The sequence below is a fragment of the Mustela nivalis genome (genome assembly GCF_964662115.1).
Source record: "Mustela nivalis genome assembly, chromosome: 10".
Lineage (NCBI taxonomy): Eukaryota > Metazoa > Chordata > Mammalia > Carnivora > Mustelidae > Mustela > Mustela nivalis.
This window is the reverse complement of record NC_139029.1, coordinates 668,204-684,141: the sequence shown is the minus strand read 5'-3', so window position 1 is coordinate 684,141 and position 15,938 is coordinate 668,204. Positions and strand designations below refer to the sequence as shown.

General features: G+C 64.0%; 1 protein-coding gene across 2 annotated transcripts in view; it reads right to left on the bottom strand.

The window, feature by feature from the left end:
* Window positions 1–15,769, bottom strand: part of SKI (SKI proto-oncogene) — a gene marked incomplete at its 5' end in the record, with an annotated part of 64,969 nt that extends 49,200 nt beyond the window's left edge. For both annotated transcript variants that reach the window (XM_082686550.1, XM_082686551.1), the window contains one exon: window positions 14,801–15,769. In XM_082686550.1, coding sequence (XP_082542676.1) covers window positions 14,801–15,769 — 969 coding nt within the window. The remainder of the gene's footprint in view (window positions 1–14,800) is intronic.
* Between the last annotated feature and the right edge of the window lie 169 nt (window positions 15,770–15,938).

Below are 15,938 nucleotides of genomic sequence, written 5' to 3'. Positions count from 1 at the left end.
CCCGCCCCTGGCACGCCCCGTGCTGTCTGCTCACAGCACCTGCTGTTGTCCCTCTGACTGGCCCGGCTGCCTCCTGCCAGCCGGCCCGGCTGCCTCCTGCCAGCCGCCCTGGCTCTGGGAAGAACCGGAAGGTGCAGAACTTCGTAGCACAGCACCTTCATCACCCACTACAAGAGGGTAAGCTGAGGCCCAGAGAGGTGGTGTGACCAGAGTGAGGACAAGACCCAGGCCCAGGCTCTCTGTCTCTCTCCGAACTTCTAGAAACTCCTACTTGTCCAAAAATACCAAAAAGCTCCAACGACTCCTGCTTGCAGAGAAAGGGAGGTAAGGAGGCAGGGAGGTTAACATCAGACCCCGGGACAGCAGCCTGCCCCCCGGGGAGCGGCCTCAGAGAGACCTCCAACTCCCGCTTTTCTTTACCCCGAACACGAAGGGCCACCCCTCCCCACGGACGTCACAGCCAGGCTTTCCTTCTGACCAGCACTCGGGGGGCGGGGGGAGCTGGTATTTGCAAACCAAACATCAAGGATCCTCCCCCTCCCACAGTGCCCTACCCTCCTTAACACAGGGACAGAGCTGTCACCTGGACCAGGACCATCAGGTCTCTCAGCTCCTCGCCTGCTCCTGACGCAGGAAACCAACACGGGCCATCTGGGAACCAAGTAACAGGAATGGCTGCTGGCAGCTGAGTCACCGGCTCGGTGAGCGCAGCCCCAGGGATGGGGACACGGGCAGTGGAGGCCCCACGTGTCTAGCCTGGACAACCCCCAGGCCCCTGGAGCCACCCCAGGACCTCCAGGCCAACACCCTAAGAGGCAGTGGGCCAGGCCTTCTGGGGCTTGGGAGAAGGGCCGCGGCCACCCCTTCAGCCTCACAGCCTTGGTCACGTACACACACTCGCCTCCCCACAAGGGGCCAGACACAGTGGCATGTGGCCCACGTGAAGGACCAGTGTCTCCCAGGCCACCCGTCACCCCCAGCCTCCTGGAACCAACAGAAGCAAACTAACACAAACCATGGCCCAGAACAGGCCTGGCCCTCAAAGTCCGCACAAGAGGGCCGTGAGCCGCGCAGACGACTGCCAGCCTCACGGGAAAGGACGTTCACAGGCGGAGAGAGGAAGCAAAGTAGCTGACGGTCCCAGGCACGTGCTTCCAAGCCGCCGACTTTTCTGAAGCTGCAGTGGACTTGGCCACAGAGCCTGGCCACAGCGTTTGCCACAGAGCCACCACACTCCCCAAGCCCGCCCTGTGCACTCAGGTACCCACCTCCCTTCATCCTGCCGCCCAAGGGCAGCCCCACGGTCCTTTCCTCCTGCTCGCTGGGCGAAGTCAGGGTTAGGCCATCGGGCTCTCAGCTGTCCCCAAGCTGTTGTCCCCTCACACTGAGTCCTTTATGCCACCCACACCTGGTGAGGAGACTAAAAGAAAGGCAGATCTTTGTTAAGAAGCATCACTTTCAGTGAATCCGTTCCTTTTTTTTTTTTTAAAGATTTCAATTATTTGAGAGACAGAGACAGAGCGCGTGCACAGGCAGGAGAACTGCAGAGGGAGAGGGAGAAGCAGGCTCCCCGCGGAGCAAGGAGCAGAAACTGGGCTCCATCCCAGAAACCTGAAATGGTGACCTGAGCCAAAGGCAGACACTCCACCGAATGAGCCACCCAGGCGTCCCAGTGAATCCATTTCTGTCTTCAAGAATTTCTCCAGATATGCGGGACGCCTGGGTGGCTCAGTGGGTTAAGCCGCTACCTTCGGCTCAGGTCACGATCTCGGGGTCCTGGGATAGAGCCCCGCATCGGGCTCTCTGCTCAGCGCGGAGTCTGCGTCAGATTCTCTCCCTCCCTCCCTCTCCCCCGGCCCTTCTCCCTACTCGTGAGTGCACATGGGCTCTCTGTAAAAATAAACGAAAGAAGAGAAAGAGGAAGAAGCAGGAGGAGAAGGGGGAAGGGAGGAACAGCGTGCGCCAAGCCAGCCCAGCCGCCCCTCAGAGCCTGCAGCCCCTCGCCACCCTCTCCCATCCCCAGGCCACGGCCCAGCCTTCTGTCCCAAGCTTGGCCCTGTCCAGGCAAACAAGCGCACAGGCCACAGCTCTCGTGCAGGCCTCTGCAGAAGGCAAAGGTAGCTCTCAGCCCAGTGAGCAGTGGGGCCGCCAGCCCACCAGCCTGACCCTGCGGCCCTAAGCAGGTTCCCTCTCCCGGCTGGGCACAGGCCAGGCACACAGTAGATGCTCCATGACAAAAGGACACGTGCTCCCGCCATGAGACTTGCTCCCCCAATGACACAGCCCCTCACCCCGACAGGCCATGGCCACCTCTGCACTGGGCATGAGCCCCTGTCCAGGTGCACCAGAGCTCCCGGGGCACCAGGCTCTCCTGCAAAGAAGGGGAGGTCTCTAGGGGCGCCTGGGTGAGCATCCGACTCCCGGTCTCAGCTCAGGGCTGGATCTCAGGCCCCTCACTGGGCTCCACGCTGGGTGTGGAGAACCCACTTAAGAAAAGATGTGTCCCCAGCCCAGAGATGGCCCTGCCTCAGCTGCACGAACAGAGGGCTGGCCGAGCCCACTACGTGCAGCGGACAGGACACCGCGCGCCACTCGCCACAGCGTGACGGGCCTAAGGCGGAGAACACAGACACGGCTCCTCCAGGCCAACAAATAGCCTGACTCGAAACAGGACAAAGGACCTGAACAGACATTTCCCCCAAAACAACATCTGTGTGGCCGACAGCATACAAGACACGCACCAGCACTCGGGGTCTGGGAAACGCCCAACAGCAGGATCAGCAGAGGCCACCTGACGCTCACCAGGACGGCTCCCTTCTCGAAGACACCGAAAATACCCTCACGATTGTCCTCAGCAAGGACGTGCGGAAACTGAGACCCTCGGGCACGGTGGGCGCGAGCGGAAGAGGGCGCCGCCGCCGCGGAAAACAGGACGGCGGCTCCGGCTCCTCGAAGGAGGGAAGCAGTTCCAGGAAGCAGCAGTGGCTTCTCCGCAGGGTCTACGTCCCGGGGCGGGAAGCGGGGTCTCAGAAGCACGTCCGCAAGCCTGCACTCAAGGCTGCGCTGTCATTCAGAGCGCAAACACGGAAGCAACCGCAGTGCTCCTCCCCGTCGGAGCGAGACACAGACGGTTCGGCCTCAAGAAGGACGATGTGCCGGGGCCGCGTCCAACGTGGACGCACTTTGCAGAGACACACCAGAAGCAGGAGCACAAACCCTACAGGACGCCACTCACTGGAGGTCCCTACAGAAGTCACGTTCCGGGACAGAAAGGAGAAGGGGGGACGGCTGGGGGCAGGGGAGGGGGCGCGAGTGTTTCGCAGGAACAGACTCTCGGTTGGGAAGATGGAAAAACCCTAGAAACGGATGGGAAACGTGACACGCAACATGACATATGACAATGTGGACGTCCTCACGTCCCTGAACTGTGCACTTAGAAACGGTCAAGAGGGGCGTCTGGCTGGTTTGCTCGGTGGAGCGCGTGACTCTTAATCTTGGGTTGTAAGTTCAAGCCCCATGTTGGGTGCAGAGCTTACTTGAAAAAAAATGGCTAAGATAGCAAGTTTTGTGATATATACTTCTTAACCTTAATAACACAAATACATAAGGCAGATTACAGAAATTCTAAAAATCACACAACAGCCAAAGCCACTAGAAAAAAGTTAAACAATGAGATGTTCACCTTCCAAACAGAGAAAGACACCCAGAGTGACAGTAACCGAAGGTCGTGAGGGTTAGGAAAATGAGCACCTGCTCAACTCTGTGGGCATGTGCGAGAAAGAATTCGGTAAGAGGTAAAATCAAGAACTCTTGAGGGGCCCCTGGGGGGCTCCGTGTGTTGATCGTCTGCCTCCAGCTCAGGTCACGATCCCAGGGTGTCGGGATCGAGCCCCGCATCGGGCTCCCTGCTGGGTGGGGAGCCTGCTTCTCCCTCCCCCGCTCCCTCTGCTTGTGCTCCTTCTCTCGCAGTCTCTCTCTGTCAAACAAATAAATAAAAATCTTTAAAAAGAACCCCGGAAAAGGCCCTCCAGCTTCCCAGTGCCAGAGCAGGGAAACCGTCAGACCACATACCGGCGCCACCCCGGCAGGGTTATGAGACGGAAGAGACAGTCGTGCGGACGCTGTGCGTGCCCTCTTCGATCTGCCGAGCCTCCGAGAAGAAACCCGCCACCACCTGACCTCACGCGTGCCCACGGAGATGCACTCAGAGTGAGGGCGGACCACGCTCTCACTCTGTCCCGAGAGCCACCACGGGACAGAGGACCTGCCCTCCCTGCAGGGGCTGGCCCGCCGGCGGAGCCACGTCAGGAAACCGTTCCATGGGATTCAGGCGTCCGACTCGGTCCTCTCGCCCCAAGCCCCTGCTCCAGACACGCGCACACACGCGGGCCAACAACCAGCTGCAGCTGTTATCCACGGCCACCCAAGTGGGAAGCCAGAAGGCCACCAACACCAGAATCGGGACCGGCCACAGAGCCACGAGGCGGCCCACGGGAGTGACAAGAGCACCAGGTGAGCTGAGAGAGGAGCATGACTGAAGGGGTCGTTCCAGCTACGCGGGGACACAGGTCCAGACGTGGGAGGACACAGGGGACGACATCCCCGGGGAAACTCAGGCACAGTGCAGGGTTCCCCCTGGCCGGGGGCGGGAGCAAAGCGGCTGACGGCCAGCAGGCACCTGCCCTCCTTGCTCGCCCTGGGGCTGCACAAGGCTTCTGGGAAGCATCAGAGGCAGGACACTCCCCAAAGTGTCACCTGGAGCCACGCACAGCACCCCAGGTGTTACTTCCAGAACCCTCCACGGCATGAGGACTTTGAACCGCCCACTGTACACGCGCGAGGCCAAGTGCACACACGCAGGCGTGCGTGCACAGAAGGCGCGTCACCCACAGGCAAGGTGGCCCTGGGTCGTGTGGAGCAACCAAGGAAGAGCCAACTCGGACGGAGACAGCCGGGAGCCGGACGCGGGCGGGCGTTTGCGTGACCTCAGTCCCCCGCTGGCACCGGGGTCACGGCCTTCTGCAACACTGGGTATGTCAGATACTGAAATGCCAAACTGTGAAGTAAGATGCTGGGATTCGCTTTGGGAGAGAATGGCAGCCCGCCGCACACGCGGGCAGGGAGCAGTCGGAAGGAACCAGCAGCCGAGACGCCGCGAAGCGCTGGGCTGGCGCGCGGGCTGGTGCCAACCAGTCTCGCGTTTTCAGCGTCAGCTGGAGAGTTCCGAGCATAACAGCACCTTTTCCTACATCTGCAGACACGTCCTGATGACGGGGCAAGAAACGCGCTCCCCACTGGCCCCGAGTCGGGGCGGGGGGGGGGGGGTGGACAGAAACTCCTGCCGCCGAGGCTGGGGGTCCGGGTCATTCCTCTGGGCTTCTGCTCCGCACAGCCGGCTGCGCTCCAGCAGCTACGGCAAGGGCGCCGGCGTGGCCCCCGAGCTTCCGGCCCCGCCTCGCCCGGCCCTCTGGCCCCCACACCTGCCAACGGGGCCACACGGGCTGAGGTGCGGGGCCACAGCGACAGCAGGCCGTGCTGTGCGTCAGCCTGGCGAGGTCCCTGCTGCCGTCCTCAGCCCCCGTGGATCACAGAGAGAACGGAGACCCAGCGTTGGTCACAGAGACTGAGAGAAGAGATCTACCAAAGGAATCACAGTTCACACGTGAATGTTTAAAGAGAAGAAATAGAAGGCCTCTGTGCACAAGAGACATCAAGCCCAAGCAGGCAGGGAAATCTAGGGGTTCCCTGAACACCACAGAGGACCCCTCAGTAACCCGAGACCATCTCAACAGCACTGACGGGGGTGTGAAGCAAGTTCTCCCACAGACAGGAGGAGATCCCAACACAAACCCAAGGGACACGTGCGCGGACTCCCCACCCAGCCGCAGCCAAGGAACACGGGGCCGGCCCTGGCTGAGCCCACAAGGTGCACGCCACACTCTGGCTTGGAAGATCAGGGGCGAGGGTGATGCAGGAGGGAAGCTCCCCACCGCACGGCCAGGAAGAAGCTCCAAAGTTCGGAACTCCCCGGGGCCTTCGGCAGGCGTCAGAGACCAACCGGGGTGTGCACTGTGGCCCATGCCAGGACCCGGGGTGTACGCTGTGGCCACGCCAGGACCCAGGACCCAGGCCCATCACGGCACAGGTCATCAGGGCAGAGCCGGTCCTCTGTGGTCCCCTCGGTCAGGAGCCTTCCTGACCTCCGTTCCAGGACCAGGCCCAGGCCCCGGCCCTGGGTGTTGCCATGGGCTCCTGGACCCGAGTAAGCAGCCCGCGACCACAGCAGGCCCCACACACTGGGAACACGGGACACGCTGTCACTCACCAAGCCACACCGAGGCAACCCAGCGGCTGACCTTGTTCTTACAGCTTCAAGAGCTCCCTAAACTGAGACAAAATCGACTAAGGTCAGGCAGGCTGGGCGACACTTACTGCACACAAGAATGTTAAAAAAAAAAAAAAAATCACAGTTTTGATAGTTCTGCAAAAAAAACTTAGCAAATTTACAACAAAACTGTCAAGTAATTAAGGCAAGGCACTTCACACATGAACTTAAACTGCTAATTAAAATCCCCTCGCTTAATTGACTACATTTGCATATCATTCAACTTGGGAGCACAATTTTTTTAATGGTTTGGGCAACACAGTTGTAACGCCAGGAAGCAGGAGGCAGCAGGTAAGGCGGAGCCAGCAGTACCCACCGCAGCCACGCGGCCACACCGGGAGCGGCCGCCCAGACTGCACCCGAGCCGTAGGGGTCACCCACCCCAACGGGGCCGGCCAGCCTGGGGCCAGCTCCCGATGCAGCTCCTGCTCTTGCTGCGGTCCAGGGCCCCCCACCCAGGGGGAGAGGAGGAGACCTGCTCACTGTGGCCAGGGCTGAGGACAGCACCTCCCTGCTGCCCAGCGCTTCTGCCTCAACCGTCCCCACCCCAGAGGGGAACGCCCGGCAGATTCCAGAACCACATGTGGGACGCGCGCACCTGTCCCTTCCTCCAGGGAGAGGGTTGGTTCCCAGCTTCGCCAGCAGCACTCCTGACTGCCCCCTTCCTCCCTGGTTCGTCCACGTGCTCACCAAGCGCCAGCCCTGCCATTCGAGAAACATACAGCTCCCTGTGCCAAGGGGCCCAACCAGCGCCGGGGCTCAGGGGAGGGCAGACGCCGAGCTTAGCACGACACACGGAACTCGGCTGGCCAGGGCGGCTTTGGGATCCGGACTGGGCACCATGAGGCCCAGGCAGATGAGAGGCCGTGGGTGTTCCAAACGGGGGTTGCTGTGTGACCCTTAGCGCAGAGCCCGAGTAGGCGGCAGACCAGCGTGCACGCCCCCCACGGCTGGACCACACGGGTCTGCAGAGACGACAGGCATTTCTGGTCCCAACGGTTTCCACGCAGCACCGAGGGGCTCTGAACAGAGAACGTCTGGCAATTAGAAGCATGTGTCCACAGGGATGGGTGGACAGCACAAGTGGTGCCCAAACCGCCACGGCCCCATGCAAGGAGGGAGCACCACCACGGGTACCACGAGACCCACGGACGCCACACGCAGAAGCAGTGACAACGGCAAACTCCAGGTCTGAGTACGCAGAGACAGAAGATCGGATGTGAAAACGGAGCTTCCTCGAGGTGGGAAAGGGGGCACGGCCTGGTGCCCGCCAGCCTACCCCCACTACTGGCCCCTAGAAGCCTCACCTCCCAGTCAGGCAGGCACCGTGGGGCTGGGATCACCAAGAGACACTCAGCTGACAGCAGACAGACGTGGCCAGGGCATGAGAAGCTGGCTCTGCTCCGAAGGGAAGGCAGACCTGGCCCACCACCACAGGGACTCACAGGTCATCCAGACACCCCCAGCCTCAGACCCAGGCAGCCCGCCAGCCTCGCTGGGGCCAGGGTCCCTGCAGGCTGCTGGTGATGGACGCGGCTGCGCTTCCCCCAGAATGTGGGGCCGGGGCAGCACTGGGGTCCCTTCCTGCTCATGAAGCAGGACAGACCTTCCCCTCCTCCCCCCCACCCTGCTGCACAGCCCACTGGGAAGAGTGGGCTGCAAAGGAGAACATGCCACCAGGCCTAGGCTCCGGGCAGGTCCCCAGGCATGAAGTCACAACCAACCGGTTCCTATGATGATGTAGGCAGTTGCTGTGGGACAGAGGAGCTACCTGACACTGATCAGAAGACCCCAAGCCACAGCCACCACCCACACCCCCATGCCTGATGTGCTCCCAGCAGGCTCAGCCCCATTCCTTCCCATGGGCCTGTCCTGTGGGCTCAGCCCCAGGGGCTGGGATTCGCAGCTGAGCTGCCGTCATGTGACTCCCACCCCACCTGCCACCTTGCATGTGGCCTCAGGGACAGAGCTAAGAGGAGAAGGGCCACCCCGGAGCCCCACCAGCACCCTGGGCCCTTAGACCCCCACAACCCAGCTCACCCTCGGGACAGGAGGAGCCCCTGGCTGGGGCTTCCCTGCAGCCACGCAGCAGCCCTACAGCCAGCCCTCCTGCCACCCCCCCCCCCCACAGCGCTGTTCCTCCGCACCAAGCAACACAGGGGGTCCCATGGGAAGCCTGTTCTCAACAAGACACGTTTCTTTTCAAAGTAGGCCGCTCCTATCCCGACGGAAGCCACATCGGGGCAGGCACCACAGCCAGGCCAAGTCCACTTCCAGAGCTGACAATACCTTCGTCCCACAGCAGAAGCCAAGCATCTGGGTTCAAATAAGGTTTCGAGCACCCCCCACGGGTCTAAGCAAGCCACCTTCTTCAAGCCACGCCACACGACCAGGATGAGTGGCACCTCAGGGGACATCAGTCTGCCCGAGAGAGTTCCTACACCTCGCCTTCTCCAGCTAAGAGCAGAGCTGCCCTAAAGCCCCCAACAACCAGTGGTTTCATGCCTCTGTGAGTCATTCAAGGAGTATTCGTTCTGGGGACCCAGCGGTGACCAGCCTGCGCCCTCCATGAGGCTGACAACACGACCACAAACACACAGATCCCAGGCCCACCGCAACAAGGGCAGCCCGGAGAACCAAGCCCGGCAGCCAGACCACAGCAGGCTGCGAGGCCCAGAGCGCACCGAGACTTCCTGAATCACCACCTAAAGCTGAAAACCACCAAGTCGACGCGCCCTTTGATTCCTTCTAAGTCAAACAGTTACCGCAGATAAAACACAAACGCCGCACACACGACGACCTCCCGTTTCCCAGGCTCCTGCCAAGACCCCTCTGGAGGCCTATCTGCTCACCAGCACGGAAGACACGAGGATCACCAAAGGGACAAGAACGTCTGGCAAGCGCCAGCGCAGCACGCAGGCCCCACGCTGCAGAGCACGCACCCCGGTCAGCGGCAGCCCTCGCACAGGCGCCCCGGCTACTCCGCTCCTCCTGCCGGCGCCGCCCTCATGCCCACCACCTCTCGTCCACATCACGCCCAAGCCCGGGCCCCCTCAGTAAGGAAGGGGACGAGCCGCGGCGAGTGCCGGAAGTAGAGGGCCTTCCCCTCGGCCCCCAAACCAGCTCCCAAGCTCTGTGACCGGCAAGACCGCCCCACCTCGCTGAGCGCCTCCAGCGATGCTGCCAGCAGAAGCAGGAGGGCGTCCGGGCCGGCCTCTAGAACCGTGTCCCCGACCCATGAAGAACAGCGTAAGAGCTACAGCTGACCCCACCGCCAGCCCTGGGGACAGGCTAGAGGCTTCCCGGGCGTGACCTGAGTCTGCCTGGACACGCCACACCTGGTCCCGGGGGAGTGAGCAGCCTCTGAGACGTGGGGCGGGGTGGGGAACCGTGCTGTGCTCGCACACGCAACAGGGGACCATGTACGTAGCCCCCCAAGGGCCACCCACGCCTCTTCATCCCCTCGGATAACCCAACGCTACCCGAAACCTGCTTCGGAGCAAGCGAGGCCGTGCGGGGCGGAGGCACCACCACACACAGCCCCACACCCCAGGAAACGACTTCCGGTCCCTTCTTAGCAACTCTGATCTGCCCCCCACATCTGAGATGCTTGATAAACAGAAAATGGGGAGCAATGGGCATGGTCCCCAGGCCACGCCCAGGCTGCGGCCCAATGCCCCGCCCCCGCCCCCCTCGCCGGTGTCCCCTTTTCCTCAGGGACAGCAAACCCGGAGGGCGAGGGCCTGACCTAGAATGGAGGCCTTCTCCCACCGCGGCGCTCACAGACCTGAAGGAAATCATTCAGCCTCTATATTTTGACTCAAAACAAAGAAACTTTTTAAAAACATTTCAGTTGAAACTTGCATAATTCCTCCAGTGGAGAAATCCTCCCGACTTTCGCAATCCTTAGAAAGAGACACATTATTGCTGCTTGTGGAACACTCTCCGGGCCACAAAGAGTCCGGCCGCCAGCCTCGGCCACCGCCCGCGGTCGCCGCCCGCCAGACAGCTGGGGCTGCCCCGGAAGCACAGCCTCCCCCCCCAGGTCCCCGCAGCCAGGGGTGTGGGGTGGGGCTCGGTCACACTCCCCCAGACTTCCTCCTGCTCCGGGCCTGTCTGCCCTGGCCCGACATCTCAGACACACATTGCACAAACCGGCTGCCGAAGGCTGAGAAACCGAGACGCCCAGAGTCCGTGACCCTACTCCCAAGGCTCCGTGCTGCCTGGGGGACCCCGGTGAGGTAGCAGGAACAGACAAAGGTCACCCAACGACCCTGCTGCCCCAGGCCAGCTGCCGCCCTGGGAAAACTCCAGAGGCTAGGGACCCGGTCCAGCTCCAAAAACGGGTCCTGGAAATAGCCGGGTGGCCGACAGAGGAGCAGGCAGACAGACGGACAGGCGGCCCACGCCTGGAGGACCGTCCAGACACGGCTCTGCACACCCAGACAGGCCGAGGCACCTGGCCGGCCCTCCCCCACTCTCACACAGCCCACGGCGGGGCACAGGGAGAAAGCAGAGGCCGCGTTCAAGCTGCCGCGGCCCCCATGGGAGACAACTCCCAACCTTCACTCTGGGGCCTCCATCCGGGCAGGCGACCAGACCAACTTGCAGACCCCATCCTTGTGCTTGGCGGGGGGAGGGGCGGGGGGAGGAACCAAAGCCCATCCAGGGTTCCCCCTGAGATAATTCGGAGCATCAGCTGAGATGGTTCCCCACGTCCTCAGCCAAGTGTCTGGAGACAGAAGATCACCACGGAACCCCACAAAAGCCTACAGCAAAACAAGGGGACAAAGGGGCAACTGACCCTCTGAATCTCTGCCCACACAACAGACGGCCCCCCCAGGAAAGAGGGGGTCCCAGATGATGCACACGGTCAGAGTCTGCTCCCGCCTGAAGGAAGGTTCCTGACCGCACTCCTTCCCAAGAGAACCCCAGCGTAAAGGAGCGAACCGCGCCTCGCTAGGGAGGGTCCACGGGCTGGAACCCCCTTCCCGGCCGGTGCACTTAGAAGCTGCAGTCACTCTCCAACGGGGCCACGAGACACCAGGCCACCAGCGCCGCTGGCCGGGCCTCTACTTTCAGAAAACACCGCCCTGTGACCAGGGTAAAGTCTCAGGTGACAGAAGACTTCCCATGTGAGGAATTCAGACAAACCCAGTCACCGGCACTCACGCCACCGCGGGGCCCTGGAGCACAACGACCCACGCGACAAGCCCCTCCAAGAACTCGGGTGTCTGGAAGGCAGGGGCTCGAGAAACACACACAGGCCAGACTCTCCAACCCGAGAAGCAGGACACCCCGCAGGACAGCGGTTCCAAGGAGCGTCTCTGGGGCCCAAGCACAGCCCTGCGGTCGGCCGGACGGGGAAGCCTCTGGTGGCCCCCAAGGAGCCAGGCCCCATGCAGCAGCCACGCCGGCGGCAACAATGTCCGCCTCTGACAGCCACCGGCCTGACTCAGCCCAAATACCGTGAGCAACAAGCCGGAGGGGCAGGGACAGAACCAAGGGGGCAGAGGAGCGGAGACGTCTCCGCGTCCCCACCTCCTCGCCACATGGCCCCCAGCAACAAAATGACGCATCCCCGCCCCAACCTGACAGCGGACACCTGCACGCCCTAGGAAAATCGACACCGCCGTCACACCGCTTACTAGGGTCCCCACTTCACACACGAGGACACGGACACACACACAGTTGAAGCCACTGGCGCGAGGTCATGCAGCCAGCAGAGGCACGATGAGGCTCCCGGAGCAGCCCCACGGGGTTCTACAGCTGGACTGGGCCACTGCGGGACGCCGAGGACAGCAACTTGTGGGGAAGCGGCTCAGAGGTGGCTCCCCGGCACCCCAGAGGCCCCTCCCGGCCCCGGCGGCAGTGGAGCACTAGCTGGCAGGAGCCCCGGGCGGCACTTCAGTCCCACAGCCTGGAACACACTCCAGCTCCCGTGGTCTCCACAGAACCCAAGGCCCCAGGGGAACCGTGTCCCCTACAAAGAGAATTCCAGCACATTCTTTGTTCCCTGCTGTCCTCATCCTTGGTGAGTCAAAACCATTAAACTAACCTACCCAACAACTGAAAACATTCCCAAACCGATTCCACAAATAAGCTGTCAAAGGCGGGGAGAAGGCGCAATCAGAGACGGACAGGGCTTTGGGGGGGTGCGACGGGGTGGGGGGGGGGTCTTCCCAAGCAGCTCCTCTCAGCGCACGTCGGCTCTGGGCAGCCGGGGGTCCCTCCCACCCTGAGCTCCACCCACCTGACTCGGGGCCCTCGGCACTCACACGGACGAGCACGTGGCTGCGCCAGGACATTTAAAGAGGACGACGCACCCCATGACTCCCAACTGCGTGGTCACAGAGCCAAGGCAGCAGGCAGAGCCCCGAACACAGGCCGAGCAGAGAAGCTGGCGAGCGGGGCGTCCGCGGGGTGGCAGAGCCAGCAGCAGAGCCCCCCAGCGCCCCAGGAAGCCCAGCGCCGGGAGCCTGGTCCGGCCCACCAGCTCGAGGACAGCGGGCTGGCACTGTGGCCTGGGGACCCCACCCACTTAGGCTAAGCAGCTCTTCCTATCCGTGGGGAAATTCCTGTTTCCTCCGCGAAGGAGCTTCAGGGCAGCATCAGGGAAAGCACGGAAGAAGAAAGGCCGCCCCGAGCGGCTCCCGGGAAGGCCGGCGCACACACCGGCACCGGCCTCCGCTCCCTGGGCCGCGGGGCACGGTCCCACGGCTCCCCACGCAGGGCCCGGGCCTGGCGCTCAGGCTGCGCCTTCCCTGAGCCGGGGATGGCCGCGCACAGAACCACAGCGCCCAGGGCCGCGGCTGTGACAAAGGGCCAGCCCCTGGGAGCCGGAGACCACCCCACACAGCCCTCGCGCCCCCCGACTCGGACACCAACACGGACACAGCCTGCCAGACAAGGGCCCCTGCCACGGCGCGGCCACTAACTGCTGTCAAAGGCCCCCCAGGCCGCAGTGGCCGCGGAAGGTCCGGGCACCCCAAACGGAAAAGCCCGCGGTTCACGGAGGGTGCCCATCCCGCCACCCGTCACCGAGTCATCCGAAATCAAACGCTTGGGCCTTTCCTGCCAGCACCCCCTGCTCAGACACCCCCCACCCCCTGCCCGGCCTGGCCCAACCCTGCCCCACGGTCTGCGGCCGGCGGCCACCTGGGCGGCGCCAGAGCCGCGGGCAGGAGCGCCGCGGGAGGCCTGTGCACGCGCACACGGCGGCCCCCTCCGAGCACAGGCAACAGGCCCCTCCATCCCCAGCCCCCTCTCTGCTCACCGAGACGCTGACACTCCGCTGGAGGGGCGCCCGGAGAAAACCGGGCGGGAGCATCTATTCACAGATTTAGAAAAAAAAGTTTGATGCAGTAGCTGAATTAATGAGGCCTCCTCAGAATAGCTGAGCCGATGCAGCATTCTGTGTGCCACTGAATAAGCCCGGGGGCTCAGAAGCAGAGTCGCAAACGCGTGGGGAGGGCAGGACACCAGGAAGACTCGGCGAGGACCGCCAGTGAGGGGTCTCGGCGTCCAGCGGCCCGGGAGCTCCCCAGCCGGCTCCCCAGCCAGGTCACGGGTCCTCCGCCCGGCAAGCGACAGAGCCCGGGCCAGTGGCCCCCCCCAGGCCCGCAGCGTCTCAGAGACAGGGGGACACGGAAACGGGCGTGTCCAAAACAAGCCGCAGGCCAGGAGCTACTCCTATGAGGGCCCCAGGAGCCCGCTGACCAGGCCTCAAGCCCAGGGCCAAGCGGCCCCGGCCCCCACACGGCAGTCCCCACACTCTGGGACTCCCACCGAGGCAGGCCCGCGGAAACACCGCGGCAGCCGCCGAGCCTCGGCCCCCGCCACCGCGGCCTGGACACCTGGCCTCGTTCCTGACTGTCTCCCAAGACTTCAAGGCGCAAACAGGCCCCATCGGGCCCAGTTCTGTCTGCTGAGGACCAGCGGCAAGCACCCCTCTGCCTGCGAGCGGGGGCCGGGGGGCCTGGGTCTGCACGCCCCTCACGGCCCCCCGAGGAAGGCCTAGGCCTGCGGCTGCAGCCTGGGCCCAGCCCGGATCCGACTTCCCAGGACTTGGAGCGAGAGCGCTCGAGCGCGGCAGCCCACCCTTCCCAGCCCACCAGGGCAGCGGCTGCGGCCTCGGGAAGGCTTCTCCGCCCCGCTAGCCGGCCCCCAGACCACCGAGGCCCCCCCACGCCAAGCCAGCGGGCGCGTCACGGGCTCGAGCCGGAGGACCCTCCCGCACGACCGTCGACGGGGACACCGACGCTACCCTGAATTTCTTCAAAATAAACCCAAATGCTGTGAAAATCTCCAAGTTGCACAGACCGAGTCCCCGGCCCAGGAGGGCCCCCCAGCTTCCAGGCCCTGGGACCCAGCGCCCCGGTGTCCTCCCACGCCCACAGCCGCAGGGACACTCACCCGGGGCACCCGCCGCTTGTACTTGTTGCCGTAGTCAAACTTCTCCTTCACGTCGTCCAGGCAGCGGCCGAGGCGCGCCTGCTCCTCCTTGCCCGTGTAGTCCTGGCTCAGCAGGATGTAGGCCCGCCAGTTGGCCGAGTCGAAGCCCCAGTGGCAGGTCCGGTTCTCCAGCGCCTTGTGCGAGTGCACCACGAACTTGTGCGGGGGGTACATGAGGCGGCAGTCGAGGCACTGGATGCAGGCGGCGCTGGGGCTGCTGTAGAGCTCGGGCACCAGCAGCCCCTTGCACTTGCCGAAGCACTCGTGGTACACGCGCACGCTGCGCTCGCTGAGCTCCAGGCCCAGCGCCAGGCTGGCGGCCAGCTCCTTCTTGCAGGGCGGCGGGTAGGCGCCACCGTACAGCAGCGCGTTGCACAGGCGCTCGGCGTCCGTCTTGGTGATGAGCCCGCACGAGGGCGCCGAGAAGGGCAGGATGCCCATGACTTTGAGGATCTCCAGCTGGTCCGCCGTGCAGCGCGAGCAATAGATGTGCAGCTCGTCGCACACCGAGTTGATCTGCTGCAGCGAGAAGTCGCGCAGCACCGAGTTGAGGATCTGCGGCAGGCACAGGCGCTTCTCGCCGCCCACCACGAAGCACGAGATGGTCTCGCCCTCCAGCACGGTCTCGCAGCGCTCGGTGGAGCGGTCGGACGGCATGAAGAAGGGCCCGGGGAGCACCGGCGGCGGCGGCTGGATGGCCGGCAGGTGCAGCACGGGCGGCGGCTCGGCGGCCGCGGGCACCGGCGCCGGCACCGCAGCCGCGCTGGCCTCCTTGGCGCTCTCCTTCTTGTAGGCCTCCTGCGCCCAGCGCGCCGAGAAGGCGGCCGGGCCGCCCAGCGAGCTCATGGAGCTCAGGTGGAACTGCTCCAGCGTCTTCTGCAGCCCCGGGTGCGGCTGGAAGCCCCCGCGGCCGCCCGCCGCCGCCTCCATGGTGCGCTCCGACTCCCCGGGCCGCTCCCGCTCCCGCGCCCCCGGGCCCCCGCGGCCCCCGCCGCCGCCCCGCGCGCCCCGGCGGCGCCCCCGGCCCCGGCCCCGGCCCCCCCCCGCCGCCGGCTCCCGCCCGATCACGGCCGCGGCCTCGGCCTCGCCCGGAGGCGCG